Genomic DNA, 20,167 nt, shown 5'->3' with positions numbered 1-20,167 from the left:
ATCTCTCCTTTATTCCAGTGGACCTCAGGCCTGCACCACCCAGGATCCCTGCAGCTCACAAAGGTCAGTAACAGGTATAAGAGTCCAGAGGAACCAACAGTGTTCCACTGGTAGATCATCTGATTCTTGAAAGAAGGGCAGTGAGAAAGGAGAGAGTCTCTCCTTGTAAATTTCACCAGGATGGGTAGAAAGAGGTGCATACCCAAGGCAGAGTTGCTCCCATGCACCTTGCTACTTCCCCTAGAGACAATAGCTCCACCCACTCCTAACCTGTACACCCCAGGAAGAACCCCTCCCCATGATCAGGTAATTGTCAGACTAGTAACTGGTCTCAGGAAGGTAAAGATATTTTTCAAATGACCTTCTAGAGGAAGAAGGGATCCAGGGGGGCAGATGAGGTATGTGAAAGGAACAAGAAGTGGGCGGCCCATGGGAGAGCCCATGGGGGAGCCTTTCTTTGCTCAGAGCCAGTCTCATCTTCACCCCTAGAACCTTCTGCCTCACTACACTTCCTGGACCAGCATCGGGAGCAGCTGGTGGCCCGAGTGACATCAGTGGACCCTGTCTTGGACAAGCTGCATGGTGCTGTGCTGAGTGAAGAGGAGTATGAGGCAGTGCGGGCTGAAGCCACCAACCAAGACAAGATGAGGAAGCTCTTCAGCCTCAGCCGGTCCTGGACCAAGTCCTGCAAAGACCAAGTCTACCGAGCTCTGAAGGACACCCATCCTCATCTCATCATGGACCTCTATGAGATGTCAGGTGCTGTCTCTGAGGAATCCTGACATTAGTAGCTGAGGAGTGAGCACTCTCACTTGAATCCTGGCTCTGCCTGACCAACCAGTGTTGCCTTTCAAATGGCAATGTTTCCAGGACACCTCTTGGGGAGCCAGATGTTCCTTCCTGGCCTCCTCCTGCCAGATGTTTACATTGGGTGAGCATCTCAGTAAATGTCCAGTGGAGCCAGCTAGCCTATACAAGCCTTGTCCAGCCTACTTTATGGTGTGAGTGGCCAGCCTTGAGTCCATCTGACCCACAAAAATACAAACTTTCCTGGAGAGCATGGGAATGGAGACAGGAGATGATACTTTTCCCTGAAAAGTGAATGTTGTATTGGCATTCCTGCTGAGCTGCACCTGGCCTGGCTCCAGAGAGTAGCACCTAGCCCTAAGCCATCTTTTGTCTAGCAGACACCTTTTGTTCCCCTTGTTGCCCTCCATGTGAATCCTGTCTTGGAGTTTCCCAAGGATACAAAGGCCTATGCAAAACTTGGTTCAGGAAACCCAGAAAACCAGGGTACCTGAGAAATGGAGGAATTTGCACTTGGCATTGTATTGTTGGGAGCCCCTTTCATGTTGTTTTGAGCATATGGAAATGAACTGGCTAAACTGTATTGGAGAGAAATAAAACTGCCCTAGGTGAAGGGATAGTGCTTGAGGCTGAACCCCCCTACAGCCATGAAAGGCTAGATTCATTCTTAAGATGCCTCTGAGTCTTCTTTCCACAGCCCCCTGTGAACCCACACACCTGTGTCATGACCACACAGTTACAGAATGTCATATGAATAAGAAAGGTAGGGGGCTTCTCAAACATTTCCCACCACCAAGCCCTTTATCCCAATTAATTTTCATATAACTCTGTGTATGTAGATATATAAGCATATAAATCAAATGTTTTTACTAAAATTAAATCTTAAAGAAATTTATTACAAACAACTCTTTGTTGTAATGTAATTTTTACCATTTGTTAAAAATGACAGCAAATTTGCAAACTAGTGAAATGCCTGTATTTGTTTATGTTTAGCATAAGGAATTAAATCTTGATGGAATATTTGATACTGTAGACATTGGAAATCTTCAGTGTTTCTCAGAGTTGATGGATATTTTACATTTCTGGTACTTTACACAGATGTGCAGTGCACATTCTAGAAGCTGGTAGAAACTCTATTCTAATCTCAAGCCAAAATTCACTTACAATCTCTTTATATCACTCAATTCAGCAACTCAAAACACCAACTTGTAAAATAGAATGTTCTCACATAATGCAATGCAAAGATATAATAACTTGATTCTTATATGCTAGATAATGAAAATGGGGATATATTTAAATCTTTACATTCCAAAATTGAGGTATCATGTTTCTCTGAGAATAGAAAATCTCATATGTACAGGGAAAATGCTGTAAGCAGAGCCAACAATAGCCTAGACTCTGAGCCAAGGTGTTTCAGGAACATCATAGAAGTTTTATGGTGCTTGAGCTCAATCACTGCAAAATTCTCACGTTGTGTGCTCAGAACTATAGGTGTGAGGGAGTCACAGAGTACACACTGCAGAAACACCTCAGACTCAGTGCACATTTGAATTAATCTTGCTCACTGAATGTGCACAAACCTGTTGATATTGTCAATGTTTCCCAGTCACACATTTAGTTAAGTCATCCCTTATGGAGGAGGGATTCACAGCTTGAGAAACTCATGTACAATGGTAAAAAGATGGTGAACAGAAGGCTAGGCGGCGAAGAGCTGCTGCTGTAGAAGATCAGAGTTCTGCTCCCAGAACCCACATCAGGCAGCTCACACCTGTAACACCTAATCCATGTGGAGGGATTCAAGCACTCACACACAGGTGCTCACCCAAATACACACACACACACACACACACACACACACACACACACACACACACACACAGAAATACACAAATAATTTTTTTTTAATTTGTATAAAACAGTGACAAAAATGGATTCCTCTCCACTGCTCACCCATCTAGCAGAGTAGGACTTGAGACCTGGTGAGGCTGTGTATTTCCCTCAGGGTAGGCCTGCCAGTCTCTATCCCCAGGCCACCCAGGTTCCTTCTGCATCAAGCTTCTGCTCCCCTCCCAGCCAGGCCCATGTAAAGAGCCTTTAGCCTGGCTTCTTGGTGCTTCCCATCTTCTCCTCTGGACTCTGCAGGTGTGCTAGCTCTGCCTGTGGGAATCTCTGAAGCTCTAGGTCTTTTTCTCTCTTGGAAGACAGTGTTTTCCTTATTCTAACTCCTGCCCTATACTGGGTCACAGGTAAGTGGCTTCTCCCTAGACACCTTACCCAGAATCTGATAGTAAATCACAACATGTCCACACGGTTGGGCTTGCCTGGCAGACTGTCTAGTTATTTCCGGTTCAAAATAGCCATTTCCAGGTCAGAACATCTCGTGTGACTAGAACTCTGTGGCTTTGCATGGCTGCGTAAAGTGTGCACAGCCATGTAATCTACACACATGCGTGGAGTAGCCACATGCGGTCCTGTATGCATGTGCGGCCCACTCTTTAAAAAGCCGGCGCCATTTTGCACAGGTCTCTTCTCTCTTTCCTTTTCTCACTCACGTGTGTGTTTCACACAGGCCTGTCACGTCTGTCTCTTCCTACCTTCTATTAATAAATAGCTCTTCTGTGGATTTGTCGTGTTCGGGACGTGTTCCTTGTGGGGTAAATGCGCCAAATAAATAACTAACAGAATCTTCTAGCGTTATATTTCAAAAGAGCTAATTCCAAGTTTTGACCTCCCTTTCTGCTATGTTTATTTCATCAGAAGTTTAGAAATAACTGAAAACTGCATGAATTGGGAAATTACAAGTGAGGTCAAGGTTCTGTTTGTTTGTTTGCATGTTAGTTTGTTTTTTGAGACAGGGTTTCTCTGTGTATCCCTGTCTGTCTGAGAACTCACTCTGTAGACCAGGCTGGCCTCAAACTCAGAGATCTGCCTGACTCTCTCTCCTGAGTGCCGGGATTAAAAGCCTATGTCACTACACCCAGCCTGAAGTCAAGGTTCTTAAATGTATATGACAGATGAAAACACTGGGGTTATTTGTAAAAAAGCGAAAATGCTAAAAAATCAATAGCTAAGTATCAATTTCTAGGTAGCCCATGCCTCCTTACTGATGCAGTTAGGATGCTCTGAGAAAAAAGCCCTGACAGGACCGACTCTGTGTCTGTCAGACTGACACAGTCCCCATAACCGAGTCTTCAACTTGGCTCCTCTGGAGGACATGTCTGGACAGTGGCAAAGGTTTTGTTGCTTCAGTCAGATACTGGCACATTCACAGGGAAAGTAGTTAGAGAATAAAATATCTCCTATTAATTTTCCTTCTGAGAAATGTTACGATGCCCTTTCTGTGAGGACGTCTCAGGACGCGATCTGTGCAGCCTGCACAGCTGTTGTCATTTTAGTGCAAACACAGTGTGGTGTCACCAAGAGACTCCTGAACCTGCGCTAAGTTTCAGATCCTTTAGTAAGTCCTAAAGGGACAATAAGTATTTAGAAATAGACTTTAAAGTGTACTTTCATCCAACAGCGCTAGTGATTTAAGAAAAAAATGTGTTTCATATAATGAAAAAGATTATTGACATGTCTACATCTTTTGTGTTAATGATAATTAAGCACAATTATAAGGGTGAAACTCTGAAAATTGAACTTTAAGATGACTAAGCGTTCATCCTTTTTAAATGTCCTGTAGTCCATAGCTCTCATAGGGACAATTTATGTGACATTAGGTTTTAAAATGGCAGCTATTGGCTCAAGTAGCATTCTGGTTCAGGGAAGAGCTTTTCTTATTTTTTAACTAAAAATAACCTTTAAAAAAGACTTTTTTTTTGGATCAAGTGACCAGCTGTGGCTTAGCTGTCAAGAAAATGAGTTTTTCAATGTGACCTGATACCAATAGTCACAACAGAGAGCTTAAAGTGGGGGTTGGGGTTGGCTGTGGTTTTTTTGCGTGGTCCTTCCTTACATTGTTAGGATATTTTATTTAGCATTTTATGTCTTCCAGGAGAAACATTACAAAATTAAAAACTATAATCCTTAACAACTTAAATATTCTACATTTTTAGCCAAAAATATCTTTATTTTTTAGTCCATATTTATATATCAAATCTTCTTATTCCTAGATTATCAGGATTAGATTAGAAAACTGGATGTATTTCTTCAAAGTATTTCCCTTTGACAGAAACTTCATTTTATAGAATCTAAACATTAATAGTTTAAACAAAAACAAAAACAAAAACAGGCTCTAACAAAACTCAAGGAAATCCATTGCTACTTCAGCCCTTCTTCACCAGGAAGCAGCAACGTTACATAGTTTCTATTTAGTAAAATCTGATGTAACTTTGTATCGGTCTTCCTTCTGGTGCAATTTCAAACTGTGTCATCTTCCAAGAGCATGTTATCAATGTCATCCAATCCCAGAAGTGTACCAACAATATCCTTATCACTCTTTGTCACAGTGTGAGCTCTTAATCATATACACTTGTACATAATAATGAAGGATCTACCACAGGTTCCTGGTCATGTTAGCCACCATGGCTGTGCAGGAATTATGTTTTACTTTAACACCTGTACAGTGCTTCCTTCAAGGAAGCCATGCTTGGTCTAGGATGTGTATAATCTGGTAAGTAAGCCGAGCCCTCTGAATTCTTGTCACTTCCACCTTACAACAAGCCCAAATGTGGCTTTCCAACATGCCAGACTGCAGCAAAACAAGCTAACCTTCCCATGGAGAACAATCTTGGCTCAAACCAACAGAATCCCTTTTAAGAGCAAAGGACACGTGAACACATAACTCTCAGCAGTGTGATCCTGGGGTCACCTCCTCTGCTTGCCCACTAGGTGGTGCTAGGAACAAACGTTTCCATCAATTCTGAAGCAGTCAGAGCCAAAGTAGTAAGAGCTTGGTGAGTGAGGTCCATGCAAATGACTGGTCTTCCATTGCTCTGAGAAATCTCTAATAAATGTATTTCTATTCACTAAGCTAATCTTAATGAACCATTCTTTGAAATTTGGAAATGTCAGAAGTTAGGAGCAGATATTAAATTTATATCTTTCCAAGAAATATCACACAGCAGTTGGTCAACAAATATTTGAGCATACACAAATGAGGCTATACACTAGATACAGATATAGACTAAGCATGAAAAAGGTATACATTCAAATGTCACTTCAAATATATTATCAGATAATTTAAACTCCAGGAATTTAATTTTACATATTATTTCTTTCTTATGAAAGTCTAAAAATGCAAGAAAAGTTAGAAAAGACTCTACAAAGAATATGTAGCAAGTGTGTGATTTTCAGATTTCTGGGACCATGAGTTATCAAAGCATACTAAGATTTATAAATCTAATCATGTTTTTTGTGGTAAGTTAATCACTGTCTTTATTAGGGTTTCTATTGCTGTGAAAAGACTCCATGACAATGGCAACACTTACAAAGGAAAACATTCAAATGTCATGGCTTACAGTTCAGAATTTCAGTCTATTACCATTATGGTGGAACATGGTGGTGTGCAGGCAGACATGGTGCTGGACTAGAAGCTGGGAATACTACATTTTTGAGCTGCACACAATGGAAAATGAACTGAACTAGGCATACTTTGAGCATAGGAGACCACAAAGCCTGACCCAGAGTGAAATATTTCCTCCAACAAGGCCATACCTACTCCAACAAAGCCACACCTCCTAATAGGGCCACTCCATCTTATAGTGACATTTTATTTGTATTGAAATGTGATTTTATTTGTATCTTAATAAAGTTGCCTTGAGGTCAGAGCAAGCCAGAGCAGAAGCTGGGCGGTAGTGGTGCACGCCTTTAATCCCAGCACTTGGGAGGAAGAGCTAGGTAGATCTCTGTGTGTTCAAGGACACAGACAGCATGGCAGACACACACCTTTAATCTCAATATCAACCATAGAAGACCTAGAGGTCTGTACAAACAGGCAGTGATGAGGAGGTCATTGGCTGGGTATACAACCAATGAGAAAAGAGAACAGAAAATCTGTAAAAAAGACAGGACAGACAGAAGTAGGTCTCTTGCAGAGAGGAAGGACAGCAGAAGCAGTGAAGGGTAAGGTTTTCCACACTTACTCAGACCTCGTGGTTTTTAACTCTGCAACTGGTTCTGTGTTTCTTATTTAACAAGACGGTTACACCTTCTGGGAATCATTTTCTTTCAAGCCACCACTCCCTGGCCCCCCAAAGACGTGTAGCCATATTAAATGCAAATGTATTCAGTCCAACTTTAAAAGTCCCCATAGTCTATAACAGTCTCAAACTTATTTAAAAGTCCAAAATTTAAAGTTTCTTCTGAGAATCATGCAATCTTTAACTGTAATGCCCTGTAAAATCAAAATCAAAAAGCAGATCACATACTTCCAGCATATAATGGCACAGGATATATAATACTATTCTGAAATGGGGCATAGTGAGGAAATACTAGAACAAAGCAAGACCAAAAATAAGCTGGGAAAACTCCAAACTCTGCACCCCCATATCTGATGTCAAAATGCTCTTTAGATCTCCAACTCATTTCAGGTTTGTTGACTGCAACACACTTCTCTCTCTCTCTCTTGGCCATTTCCACTCCCTATCAGCAGCTCTTCTCAGCTCTCCCATGGGTCTGGCATCTCCAACAACTTGGTGTCTCCAAGGCAACGCAGCTTCACTTTCACAGCTTTGTGAAATGGCCTCTCTAGGTTTCCATTCAGGGACACCCTGGACACATGCCTGGCTTCAGTGGCTTTCCTTAGTCACTCCTTAACTCTAAAGCCAGAACCATGTGGCTAAAACTACCAAGTTCTGCTGCTTGCTAGGGCTGGAACTTGGCTCCCTTGTTCAGTTACATCTTCACCAGCTTTCTGTTTTCAATGCTTTCCTTCACTGCCTAAGCTTGGCTGTTCTGAAACTTGCTCTGTAGACCAGGCAGGCCTTGAACTTAGAAATCCACCAGCCTCTGCCTCTCAAGTGCTGGGATTAAAGGCATATACATTCACAACCAGCTCTAAGCTTTTCTTAATTCATTTTCACAAGAGGATAAGTTCACTGAGTGGGGTCTTGCCCTGAGATCACCACTCCCATTATTGCATTTATTAATCTGTTTATCTCCTTGAAAACAGGACTTAGCTCCATTTCACTCCTGGTGCTCTTTTTCTCCTAGAATTGTAAATCTTATGTTTTTCCTTGTTCAGCTTGATTCTTTACATTATATATCTTCATTAGAGTTAACACTAGTAACCACACAGCAGAGTCTATGTGTATATTTGGCTGTATTGAGATTTCCTTAGCCAACGCAATTAATCCAAAACTCATTACTCTGGCCTCCAGCAGATATTTTGGACAAGGGCAAAAAGAAGCCACGTTTTTCACCAAAATATCACAGGAAAGATCTTTAAGCAACATGCTAAAATTCTTCTCCTCTGAAACCTCTTGAGCCAGGCCCTTACAGTTCATCAAATCACACTCAGCACCTACCTTCCATGCTCCCACCAGTGTGGCCCATTACGCAGCACTTAAAGCATTCAATTGCTTATCTAATCCATAATGTCCAGATTCCTTCAAACAAAAGCATGGTCAGGCCTATCACAACAATATCCCAATCCCTGGTACCAACTTCTGTCTTAGTTGAGTTTTTATTATTGTAAAGAGACACCATGACCATGGCAACTCTTATAAAGGAAATAATTGCATTAGGGTAGCTTACAATTCAGAGGTGCAGTCCATTTTCACCATAGTGGCACATGCCAGTATGCAGCAGACATGGTGCTGGAGAAGGACCTGAGAATACTACATCTTGACCTGCAGGCAGCATGAAGTGAACTGAACTAGGTATAGCTTGAACATAGACTCAAGGCCAACCCCAGAGTGACACACTTCATCCAACAAGGCCATACCTACTCTAACAAACCCACACCTCCAAATAGGGCAATTCCCTTGGGGGACATTTTCTTAAAAGCCACCCCAATCACCTATACTAGCAATATTTTCATCCTATAGTAACAGTTTGCAACTATGTTAATGCATTTCTTGAATGACTTATTATCAGGGACTATGGGTGCTCCAGCTACTCAGGGTTAAGGAAGAAGCTACAACCAGCTGATAATCTAATCTTTGATGATATTAAATGAATCTGTATATATTAACCTGTTTAGTCCATTCACTTTATTTTTCTGAGCCAAGATTCTATCTACACAGCTTCAGTTCTATACTTATATTTAGTTCTACTCTGTCATTTTTCCTCCTGTCCTCACATAACTCTCACTCTTTTCCATCTCCATCCTCACCTTCATCCTCATTCTTCTCCATTATAGTTCCTTCCTCTTTCTCTCCCAGAATCGGTCTCTTCCTTCCCAACTGCCTGACTCTTCCAATACAATGCAAAGCTCCCAAGGTCCTTATAAGAGCCATGATATCCAGCTTGATTTGCAACCCAAATCAAGGGGACTGAATAGAGGAGGTGGGGTCAGATAAAGTCTGGAATAAGTCAGAAAGGGAATTTATGTGCTCAAAATATATTCTTATAAGTGGTTAGGTGAAAGATTATGAGTCTATCATAAATGTGCTCAAACTACAATCTTACAGGTTAGATAAAAGAGTCTAATAAGTCACTAACATAAAACTGCCTCTATTTTTTATGCTGCCATATACAAGCAAGGCAGGGTACCTTTGCTCAGAGATAGGACACCTGTCTAATAACTATATTCCAAAAAAAAAAAAAACCTTTCTTTCTGAGTCAGTTGCTCTGGAATGCATTTGGGTTGTGAGAGAAAGGAGGGCCTGAGCTTCATTTGCACAAGAAACAAAGCTACACCTAGGAGACAGGTGGTGTCTCCCTAAGGGTGTTTACCTTAGTCCAGGAAACAGCAGAATCTCTATTTCATATTCCTGCAGCTCATAGCAACTTATCAAATATATTGCAGCTTATCAAATATATTCTAACCCATAGCAAATTATCAAATATATTCTAGCTTAAAATAATCTATTGCATAAGAATGTATTGGGAAAAATGTTTTAGACACAAGAATATTTCCCAAAAAAATCAACTAATTTGTGTAGGGAAAAGGAGCTGGCTAAGAAACCCACCCTGACCCTGGAGCCTGGAACTAGGGAAAGATGGCTCAGATAAGTCCAGTGAAAGAAACATAGTTTGGCTCAAATAAGAGCCATCTCTGCCCCTGGCCAACTGACTTGTGAAACCAACCAATCACAGAGCAGCACCCTGTCCCTCCGCTTAGTGATATTAGAGCCATCTCTGCCCCTGGTCAACTGACTTGTGAAACCCATCAATTACAGGGTAAGACAGTAGCACCCTGGCCCTGGGACCCAGGACCAGGGAAAGAAACACAGCCTGGGTTTGGGACCTGAGCCAGAGAAATGGACACTTTATCCCAAAACCCAGAAGCAAGAAGACATGCCCTGACTCTGAAACTAGTGACAAAATAGCACTCTTGGTTCCTAGAACAAGAGTCAGTGAAAGAAATGTGTCCTGGACTTAGAGGTAATGTCAAAAAGCCAAGAAAGGCCAGTGAAAGAAACACAGCTTAAGCCTGAGATCAGGACCATCTCTGTCCCTAGCCCACAAAACTGGCCAATCCCTGGGCAGAAAAAACTAACCAATCACTGGTTTACTGTGTCCCCAAGACATCCAATATAAAACTCCCTGCTTGGTCAGTTGTGGGCTGTTCTCTCCACCCTGGTAAAGGTAGCTACTCTTCTGAACTCCTCCTTCCCAAATAAATCTCTTTCTCAAAAGTTTTAGATGTGAAGATATTCATTCACTGGTGTAGAGAAGGTCCTTGCTAAGACATCCCTAGATGGACAGAACAAGGAGGAGCTGAACAGAAGACCCTTGCTGAGATGCCCCTCAGTGAACAGAGCAAGGAGGAACTGAACAGAATATATTGCTGAGATGTTCTCTCAGTGGACAGAGCAAGGGAGAGCTGAAAGAGCTGAAAAAGTAACACTTTTCTCCTGAGCCAGAGGAGATTGCTACATTTCTGCAATTTCTTAGGCAGGAGAAGCAGAGCTCTTCTAGAAAACCCCCTTAAGTGGGGGCTAAGCAAAGCTCAGCCCAGCAGCTCTCCAGGAGAGGAACAGGGTTGCAATATCCTGCAGGGAGACCTTCCCCCATCACACCAGGTATAGCCTGACTCTCCAAAAGAGTCAGAATATCCTTCCCTGCAGAGCTGTCCTGGCAGCTTCAGGCCTGACTTTCCTGAACAGTCAGGCTACCCTTCCCTGCTGAAGCAGTTTCAGGCCTGACTCTCCTGAGCAATCAAAAAAGTTTCCCTTCCAGGGTTGAGCTGTCACTTTGCAGCTCCAGCTGTCAAAGCTGTCCTAAGCAGCTCCAGGTGTCCAGGACACCTCCAGGGCAGAGGTGTTGTTCTGAGCAGCTGGAGGTGTTTGGGATACTTTGCCCTCCAAGGCTGAACTCTCTTTGCAGCTCCAGCCATCAGTGCTGTCCTAAGCAGGTCAGGGTTTTATTGCCTGACTCCCCAAGTAGTATGGATAACGTTCCCAGAGTTACAGAACACACATTTTGGTGCCAAAACCTGGCACCAAACCCATGGAGTTGCAACAAATTTTCTTACGTTAGGATTCATAGGGGCTCACAGATACTGAAGAAACAATCACAGAGCCCATATGGGTATGAGCTAGGTCCTCTGTGTATATGTTATGGTTGTTAACTTGGTGTTACTGTGGGACTCCTAACAGTGGGAGTAGGGGTGCCTCTGAATCTTTTGACTGCTCTTGGGATCCTTTTCTTCCTACTGTGTTACCTCATCCAGCTTAGATATGTGGGTTTTTCCCCAGTCTTATCATAATTCGTTATGCCATGTTCAGTTGATATCCCTAGGAGGCCTGCTTATTTCTGAAGGGAAAACAAGGAGGAGTGGATCTGGGAGACAGGGCAGGTGTGGAGGGTAGACTTGTAGGAGTGAAGGGGGAAGAAGCTATCATTATGTGATATATGAGAGAGGAATAAATTCTTTTAATGTTTTAGAAGAAAAACTAAGAGCTTTGTTCTAAAGTAAAATGACAAGCAAAAAAAAACAAAAAACAAAACAAAACAACACTCCTTAATCACAAAAGTATTCATTGACAAAGAGAAAACCTTGGTAACAAATAGGGCTGCAAAAATTACATCTACACATAAAAGACTGATTTCTCCTCTACCCTACAGAGCAATCAACTCCAAATGCACCAAAGACATTAGCACAAGTCTTGAAACCCTGGGTCTGCTAGACAGAAAACAGTTCAAGGTGCCAGCACAGATAAAGGCCTTTCTGAAGAGGATTCTACTCATCCAAGAGATGGGACAAATTGAAAAATGGTACCATATGAAATTAAAAACTTGGGGCTCATGTTTTGGAGTTCATGGCCATCATGGGAGGAACATGGCAGCAGACAGGCATTGTGTTGGGGCAGCAGCTGAGATCTTACATCCCTACAGGAAAGGAGAAGGTGGAAAGAGCTGTAGCAAGGAATTCCACAGTGCCATTGCTTCTGGCTTGAATTTCAGAGTGATAGCACCTAGGCTTTGAACTACTTTTTGTTTAGAGTCAATGATTGTTAACTTTTGTTTAAAGTCAGAGATAGAATATCTGAGTTGCTCTTTTGTAGTAATTACAGAGCCTTTGCCTAACTTACTCTTGGAGTACCTGGCAAACAAGGAGGTTTCATGGCTGAGAATTCTTTAAGCAAATGGTTCCTTCAAACAAATCCAGATAAGAGTTCTTGGTATGCAGAAATTGGCTTGCTAAAGATGTGATTTGTGTAACAATAAAGGAAAATTTGCAAAGCTACAAAGAGTCAGTCCATCTAGTCTTTTGCTAAGCCTGAATAACATTTTCTTCAAATGACCCGTGATAAGCAGAACACTGACATGGGTACCCAATGTGGTGCTTGGAGAAAGAAGGAATATGGACACTCAAGGACTGGAGATTAAAATTGTGCTTATGTGTGTAAGTGAGGACTTCTGGATTTGGTAGGAACATGAGGAATTTAAACTCCCCATCTCTGAAGCAACATTATGTGCAGTTGTTGAAATGCTTGTTAAAAGGAAAAGCATTAACTGCACAATTATTCAAAATATAAAAGAAACACATAAAATGGCTTCCAGGACAAAGAATAAATCAAGAGAAAAGACCCTTCTCAGTAGAAAAGGGGAAAATGTTTAGTCAAGAAAAAAGGATTTTCCTGGTATAAGAAGGGGAAGAAAAAATCTCTCCCCAATAGTTATTAGTTGGAAATTACAGATATGGTAGATCTGAAGCAATTTAAAGAAGAAATGGTTGCATATGGAATGCATTCTCCCTGTGTAAGATTTTAAATAATGAGGCTGCTCAGAATAAAATTATTCCAAAAAATGGAAGAGATTAATGATAACTGGAACCCAGAGCTCTCTGGCTGCACACTGCCTGTCAGCTCTTTTAGCAAAGGGCCCACCAGCTCAGAGCAGCAACACCTGAATTCCAAGAATAATAGGCAGGACCCCACAGCTGTAGCATGAGCTAGCACAGCTGGCCTAGAACTTAGAATTTTCCTGTTTGTTTATTTACTTAATTTTGATTTAAATGATTGCTGTTTTTCCTTCAGAACAGGAATAAATAAATATTAAAGGTCCCTTCAAGGGAAAGTTTTTTTGTGATTCCCTAATAGCAGGAATAACTTAATACCAATGATCTTTTCATGTGAGAAAAAATTCCCTAATAGCAGGAGTAACTTAATACCAATGATCTTTTCATGTTAGAAAAAAACTAAAACATGTCCAGCTTCTAGTAAACACACACACACACACACACACACACACACACACACACACACACACACACAATCAGGACATAAAGTACTGAGCCACTACTGTTTAATTTTTCAGAGATATTAGTCATTGATTGTATGGAGGATGTTCTCTTCTCTTGATCATCTAATTAATGCTTAAATGAATGCTTCATTTTCATAGTAAACAAATAAAAAGACTAAAATTCACAATTTTAAATTATATCATTGTGTATGCTATTATCTAATTGTCACTGCTTGGGACTTGGCTCTGCTCTTTGGGCTGCTTTCTGGAGACTCATGGTTGAATTCTATAAAAATGTAACAACTGAAACAGAGCAGATTCTCAGCTTATTAAATAATGTGGCTGCTAAAGCGAAAGCTCATAGAAAAAGCTCTTACTGATAAAGAGCCTAAGAAATTATTTTTCCACAAAATTAAATGCAGGTAAATTGTTTGTTGCACACTATTAATAATTGACAGGACAAATTAACATTTTACTTCGAATCTATGTTTAAAAAAGGACCCTTTTATAAGATTTTATAAAAATGTTCCATGGGTATCACCTAAAGTAACCTCTTAAAATCATATAGAAATTGTTTTTAATGTTTTTATAAATGATTTTTGAAAAGCACAATAAGCATGTTTACATATAAATTCTACATGTTTCACAAAAATATTGTACCCACTGTGGGTTATATTGCTCAAATTAATATTCCTACACTTCAGAAACAGCTTATGGAATGATGTTAAAAAGTGGATACATTCCTGGAAAAGGTATAGGAAAGAATTATCAAAGAAAATCACAGGCTATACAGGTTGTCTAGCAGCAGGATTTGAAGCAGGAATTGGCCACCCAGATTTGGAATAGGGGCCACTGCTAGCAGTCCAACTGCTCTACCCTTAAAAGGGCTAAGTAATAAGCCTGTATGGGTGGAGCAATGGCCCCTAACTAAAGAGAAAGTACAGACACTTGAGCAACCCGATAGTAAAAGAAAAGTTATATGTTAAGCTCACTTCAGAAACTACTAGTCCTTGGAATTCTCCTGCATTTTCAGTTAAAAAGGAAATCTGGAAAAATGGAGAATATTAACTGATTTCAGATCTGTAAATAAAGCAATTGAATGTTAGAGTCTTTATAACCTGCAATTCTTTTTAATTACATAAAGATTAGCCGATTACAGTTATTGATTTACAAGACTGTTTCTTCACTATTCCTTTACAAGAACAAGATAGAGAGAAATTTGCTTTTACAGTGCCTACTTATAATAGCATCCTGTAAATACATACCAATTCAAAGTCCACATAGGTGTTTGAGGGACATACAGATCTGAGTGGCCTGTGCTGTCACATGGTGTCATGGTGACTTCTGGGATAGAGCTGCAGCTGAGCCCATGTCTGGGTCCACAGCCCTACTGTAGTTGGAGTCTCAGTTGATGGCCTTGGCTCCTGTTATCTGAGAGGCTGTGGGGATGTCTGGTGTCTGACCTGCCAGAGTGGCCAGTACTGCCACCCGGTGCCATGGTGGTTCCAAGGCCCTAGTTGCTGCCCAAGGTCATGTCTGGGTTTGTGGTCCTATCCCAGCTGGGGCCTGTGTTAAGGTCCATGGCCCATGTTGCCACCAAAGGCCACTGGGAAGCATGGGGTCAAGGCCATAGCCTATGGACTTGTTGGTGTCCATGGGCTTTGCCACCACACAAGCCAGACTGATATGAGTGCCATGTGCTGCCACCTGGCACTATAGTGTTTCCAGGCCAAGCTGCTGCCAAGGACCATGCCTGGGTCCATGGCCCTACTACAGCCAGGGTCTGTGTTTGTGTCTATGGCTCTTCTTACCATCAAAGGCCATGTAGATTACCAATGTCTAGGTAATCACCTGGGGCCATGTTGGTGTCAAAAGGCCACACTGCTGCTGGGGTCATGCAAATCTGAGTGGCCTGTGCTGCTTTCTTGGGCAATTGTGACATCCTGGCATAAGCTGATGCCAAGGAACATGTCAGAGTCTGTGGTCCTGCTGCAACTGGGGTCTGTGTTGAAGTCCAAGGCCCACACTGTTACCAAATGATACACAGAAGCCATGAGTCTGGGCTGCAACTTGTGGCCTTGTTGGTGTCCAAGAGCCATACTGTTTCTAGAGCCATGGTATACTTCAGGCACAAGCTGCTGCTGAAGGCCATGTCTGGGTCCATGGTCCTGCTGCAGCTAGGGTCTGTGTTGTTGACTGTAGCCTGTTTTACCACAGAAAGCCATAGGAACCCATGCTTAATGAAATCAGAGGCACATGCTGAGCCAGACCAACCCTTTGCTGGCCCTTGGAAAGCTGGTCCTACCCCTCACTGGTGACTGCAGCAAGAAAGCTGGCCATGACCCTCACAGCAGAGCTAGACCTGCACTCAAGAGAGATACCTACACCCTCACCACAGACATGGAAGAACTGTCTCCAATGCATGGGCATAGTTTGTTCTGCCCCTTACCTGGGGGGTATAGCCCCAGTGGCTCTGACTGACTAGCTCAGCTACCAACTAGGCCCACAGCCAGGGCCTTGGGTTGGCCCTTTCCAACATCTACTCCGTCTATGACCTGCTGAAATGCATGAAAAGAATAGTACTGTGGAATGATACCTACAGGACCTTCATGACCCAGGGCAGCTGCAGAATATCCAAGAAGAGTTTTGTGAGGGTACAGTGATGATGAGGCACCAGAAACCAGAGGCCTTGAACCAGACCAATGACTCACTGCAGTGAACATTTAAAAGGAAATCTGATTGGTATACTGTGTGACATACCTTGCCTCCCAGTGCTACTAAGACAAATGAAGAGAAGTTAGAAGGTGGAAAAGATGAATAAGGAAAGAGAAATTTTTTCTATTTGTTTGTTTAGTTTGGTCTGGCTTTAATTTTTTTTTTTTTTAATTTCCTTTCAGGAGGATGTTACAAAGGTGCAGGGCAGATATGGAGGGATTGGGAAATGCAATTTGGGTGCATATGTGAAATTCTCAAAGAATCAATAAAAATTAAGTTTTAAAAAAAGAGGAGATCAATTGTGTACTCAATGATTTTCAAAAATTATTGGGTGATATTAACTCCCTGCAGCTTACCATTGGACTGATTACTCAAGAATTAAGTAATTTGTTTCAAATTTTGCAAGATGACTCAGAGTTAAACAGTCCAAGGCAATTAGCAGCTGAAGATGAAAAGGAATTGGCTCCAAGTAGTGGTGGTGCATGACTTTAATCCCAGCACTTGAAAGGCAGAGGCAGGTGGATCTCTATGAGTTGAGGCCAGCCTGGTCTACAGAGTGAGTTCTAGGACAGCCAGGAGTGTCACACAGAGAAGCCTTGCCTCAAAAAAAAAAGGAGAAAGAAAGAAAGAAAGAAAGAAAGAAAGAAAGAAAGGAGGAAGGAAGGAAGGAAGGAAGGAAGGAAGGAAGAAAGGAAGAAAGGAAGAAAGAAAGAAAGAAAGAAAGAAAGGAGGAAGGAAGGAAGGAAGGAAGGAAGGAAGAAAGGAAGAAAGGAAGAAAGGAAGAAAGGAAGAAAGAAAGAAAGAAAGAAAGAAAGAAAGAAAGAAAGGAGGAAGGAAGGAAGGAAGAAAGGAAGAAAGGAAGAAAGGAAGAAAGAAAGAAGAAAGAAAGAAAGAAAGAAAGAAAGGAGGAAGGAAGGAAGGAAGGAAGGAAGAAAGAAAGAAAGAAAGAAAGAAAGAAAGGAGGAAGGAAGGAAGGAAGGAAGAAAGGAGGAAGGAAGGAAGGAAGGAAGGAAGGAAGGAAGAAAGGAGGAAGGAAGGAAGGAAGAAAGGAGGAAGGAAGGAAGGAAGGAAGGAAGAAAGGAGGAAGGAAGGAAGGAAGGAAGGAAGAAAGGAGGAAGGAAGGAAGAAAGAAAGAAAGAAAGAAAGAAAGAAAGGAGGAAGGAAGGAAGGAAGGAAGGAAGGAAGAAAGGAGGAAGGAAGGAAGAAAGGAGGAAGGAAGGAAGAAAGGAAGAAAGAAGGAAAGAAAGAAAGAAAGAAAGAAAGAAAGGAGGAAGGAAGGAAGGAAGAAAGGAAGAAAGAAAGAAAGAAAGAAAGGAGGAAGGAAGGAAGGAAGGAAGAAGGAGGAAGGAAGGAAGGAAGAAAGGAGGAAGGAAGGAAGGAAGGAAGGAAGAAAGGAGGAAGGAAGGAAGGAAGGAAGGAAGAAAGGAGGAAGGAAGGAAGGAAGAAAGGAGGAAGGAAGGAAGGAAGGAAGGAAGAAAGGAGGAAGGAAGGAAGAAAGGAAGAAAGGAAGAAAGGAAGAAAGAAAGAAAGAAAGAAAGAAAGAAAGAAAGAAAGGAGGAAGGAAGGAAGGAAGAAAGGAAGAAAGGAAGAAAGAAAGAAAGAAAGAAAGAAAGAAAGAAAGAAAGAAAGAAAGAAAGAAAGAAAGGAGGAAGGAAGGAAGGAAGAAAGGAAGAAAGAAAGAAAGAAAGAAAGAAAGGAGGAAGGAAGGAAGGAAGGAAGAAAGGAGGAAGGAAGGAAGGAAGAAAGGAGGAAGGAAGGAAGGAAGGAAGGAAGAAAGGAGGAAGGAAGGAAGGAAGGAAGGAAGAAAGGAGGAAGGAAGGAAGAAAGAAAGAAAGAAAGAAAGAAAGAAAGGAGGAAGGAAGGAAGGAAGAAAGGAGGAAGGAAGGAAGGAAGGAAGGAAGGAAGGAAGGAAGGAAAGGAGGAAGGAAGGAAGGAAGGAAGGAAGAAAGGAGGAAGGAAGGAAGGAAGGAAAGGAGGAAGGAAGGAAGGAAGGAAGGAAGGAGGAAGGAAGGAAGGAAGAAAGGAGGAAGGAAGGAAGGAAGAAAGGAGGAAGGAAGGAAGGAAGGAAGGAAGGAAGGAAGGAAGGAAGAAAGGAAGAAAGAAAGAAAGAAAGAAAGAAAGAAAGAAAGAAAGGAGGAAGGAAGGAAGGAAGAAAGGAGGAAGGAAGGAAGGAAGAAAGGAGGAAGGAAGGAAGGAAGAAAGGAGGAAGGAAGGAAGGAAGGAAGGAAGGAGGAAGGAAGGAAGGAAGAAAGGAGGAAGGAAGGAAGGAAGAAAGGAGGAAGGAAGGAAGGAAGAAAGGAGGAAGGAAGGAAGGAAGAAAGGAGGAAGGAAGGAGGAAGGAAGGAAGGAAGGAAGGAAGGAAGGAAGGAAGAAAAGAAGAAAAAGAGGAGAAATTGCCCCAAATAGAACAGAAATCACAAAATGCCTGTGGAGACAGGTTAGATCTTACAGTTGAATGTTTTTTAGTTATTTTACCTTCTACCCATTCCCCTACTGGACCAATTATGCAAAGGGAGGATAACATTTATAACAGATTTTTTTAAGCTCAAAAACAGAGTAAAAAAAGTTTTCTGAATTAATTATAAAAGGGAGCATAAGACTTCATCAATTGTCAGGAATGCATCCAGCTGAAACTGTACTACCCTATACTACTACTAAAATTATCCAATTATGGGTGGTTAATGATGATTGACAAAGAGGGAAAATTAACAACAATTATCCCAATAGTAACTAGCTTCAATTTATAATAAGAACTAAATGAATTCTTCCCCACATAGTGAAACAGCACCTATTTCTGGGGCTCTTACCTTCTATACTTATGAAAATAAATTAAGAATGGCTGATTATTAAGCAGGAAATATAAGTAAAATAATTCAAAGTCCATGTTCCAGTCCAAAAATCAGTTATATGCCATTCTAATGTTTTATTAGACTTTAATGAATCTCTTAATATAATTACTGATTCTCAATATGCAAAAGGGGTTGTACTCCATATAAAAACTGCTGAACTAATTCGTGATTATTCAGAATTAACTTTGTTATTCATACAACCATAAAAACAATTCTGAACAGAACTTAACCCACTGTGTATCACTCATATTCAATCTCATACTGGACAGCCTGGGCCATTAGCAAAAGAAAATAAAGAAATTGATCAATTATTGATAGAAAATGTGTTGGAGGCCTCAGAATTTCATAAAAGACATGTTAATAATAAAGGCTTAAAAAGTTCTTCCATGGTTGTTGGGGATTTAGCTCAGTGGTAGAGCACTTGCCTAGCAAGCACAAGGCCCTGGGTTCAATCCTCAGCTCCAAAAAAAAAAAGTTCTTCCATTACCTGAACACATGATGAAAAAAATTACAAAAATTGCCCTGCTTGTTCTTTGTATAATCAAGTACCTTTGCCTATGAGAAGTAATCATAAAGGTATACAAAAATACAATAAAATTTGACAAATAGACATATTTAATTTAACAGATTTTGAAAAATCAAACATAGTAATCATACCATTGATATATACTCTAGATTCCAATGAACATCTGCTCTGAGTTCTAAAAAGGCCAATTCTATAATTACATATTTATTAGAGGCAATGACTATAATGAGAATACCAATATAAATTAAAAGTGAAAATGGACATAGTTATGTTTCCAGTAAAAGAAAATAATGTGTTTGAACATTATAACATAAATCACATTACAGGAAAACACTGTATAATGCTACAGGGCCAGCTGAATGATCTAACATCACTTTAAAAGACACACTTTTTAAACAGAAGGGGAATGTGAGGACTCTCCAGGATAAATTGAATAATGCTTTACTAACTTCAAATTTTTAAGTGCTAATGAAGC

The 20,167-nt window shown here is 41.1% G+C and overlaps 1 protein-coding gene across 1 annotated transcript in view; it reads left to right on the top strand.

The window, feature by feature from the left end:
- LOC118589338 (NACHT, LRR and PYD domains-containing protein 1a-like) overlaps positions 1-1,271 on the top strand; it is a 43,947-nt gene extending 42,676 nt beyond the window's left edge. Inside the window, exons 13-14 of the mRNA XM_036196545.1 lie at positions 19-63; positions 490-1,271. Coding sequence (XP_036052438.1) covers positions 19-63; positions 490-782 — 338 coding nt within the window. The 3' untranslated portion in view covers positions 783-1,271. The remainder of the gene's footprint in view (positions 1-18; positions 64-489) is intronic.
- The last annotated feature ends 18,896 nt before the right edge of the window (positions 1,272-20,167 follow it).

Source organism: Onychomys torridus, chromosome 8 (genome assembly GCF_903995425.1).
Source record: "Onychomys torridus chromosome 8, mOncTor1.1, whole genome shotgun sequence".
In the NCBI taxonomy this organism is placed as follows: Eukaryota; Metazoa; Chordata; class Mammalia; order Rodentia; family Cricetidae; genus Onychomys; species Onychomys torridus.
The sequence above is the reverse complement of the archived record's forward strand: the minus strand, read 5'-3'. Positions and strand labels throughout refer to the sequence as shown.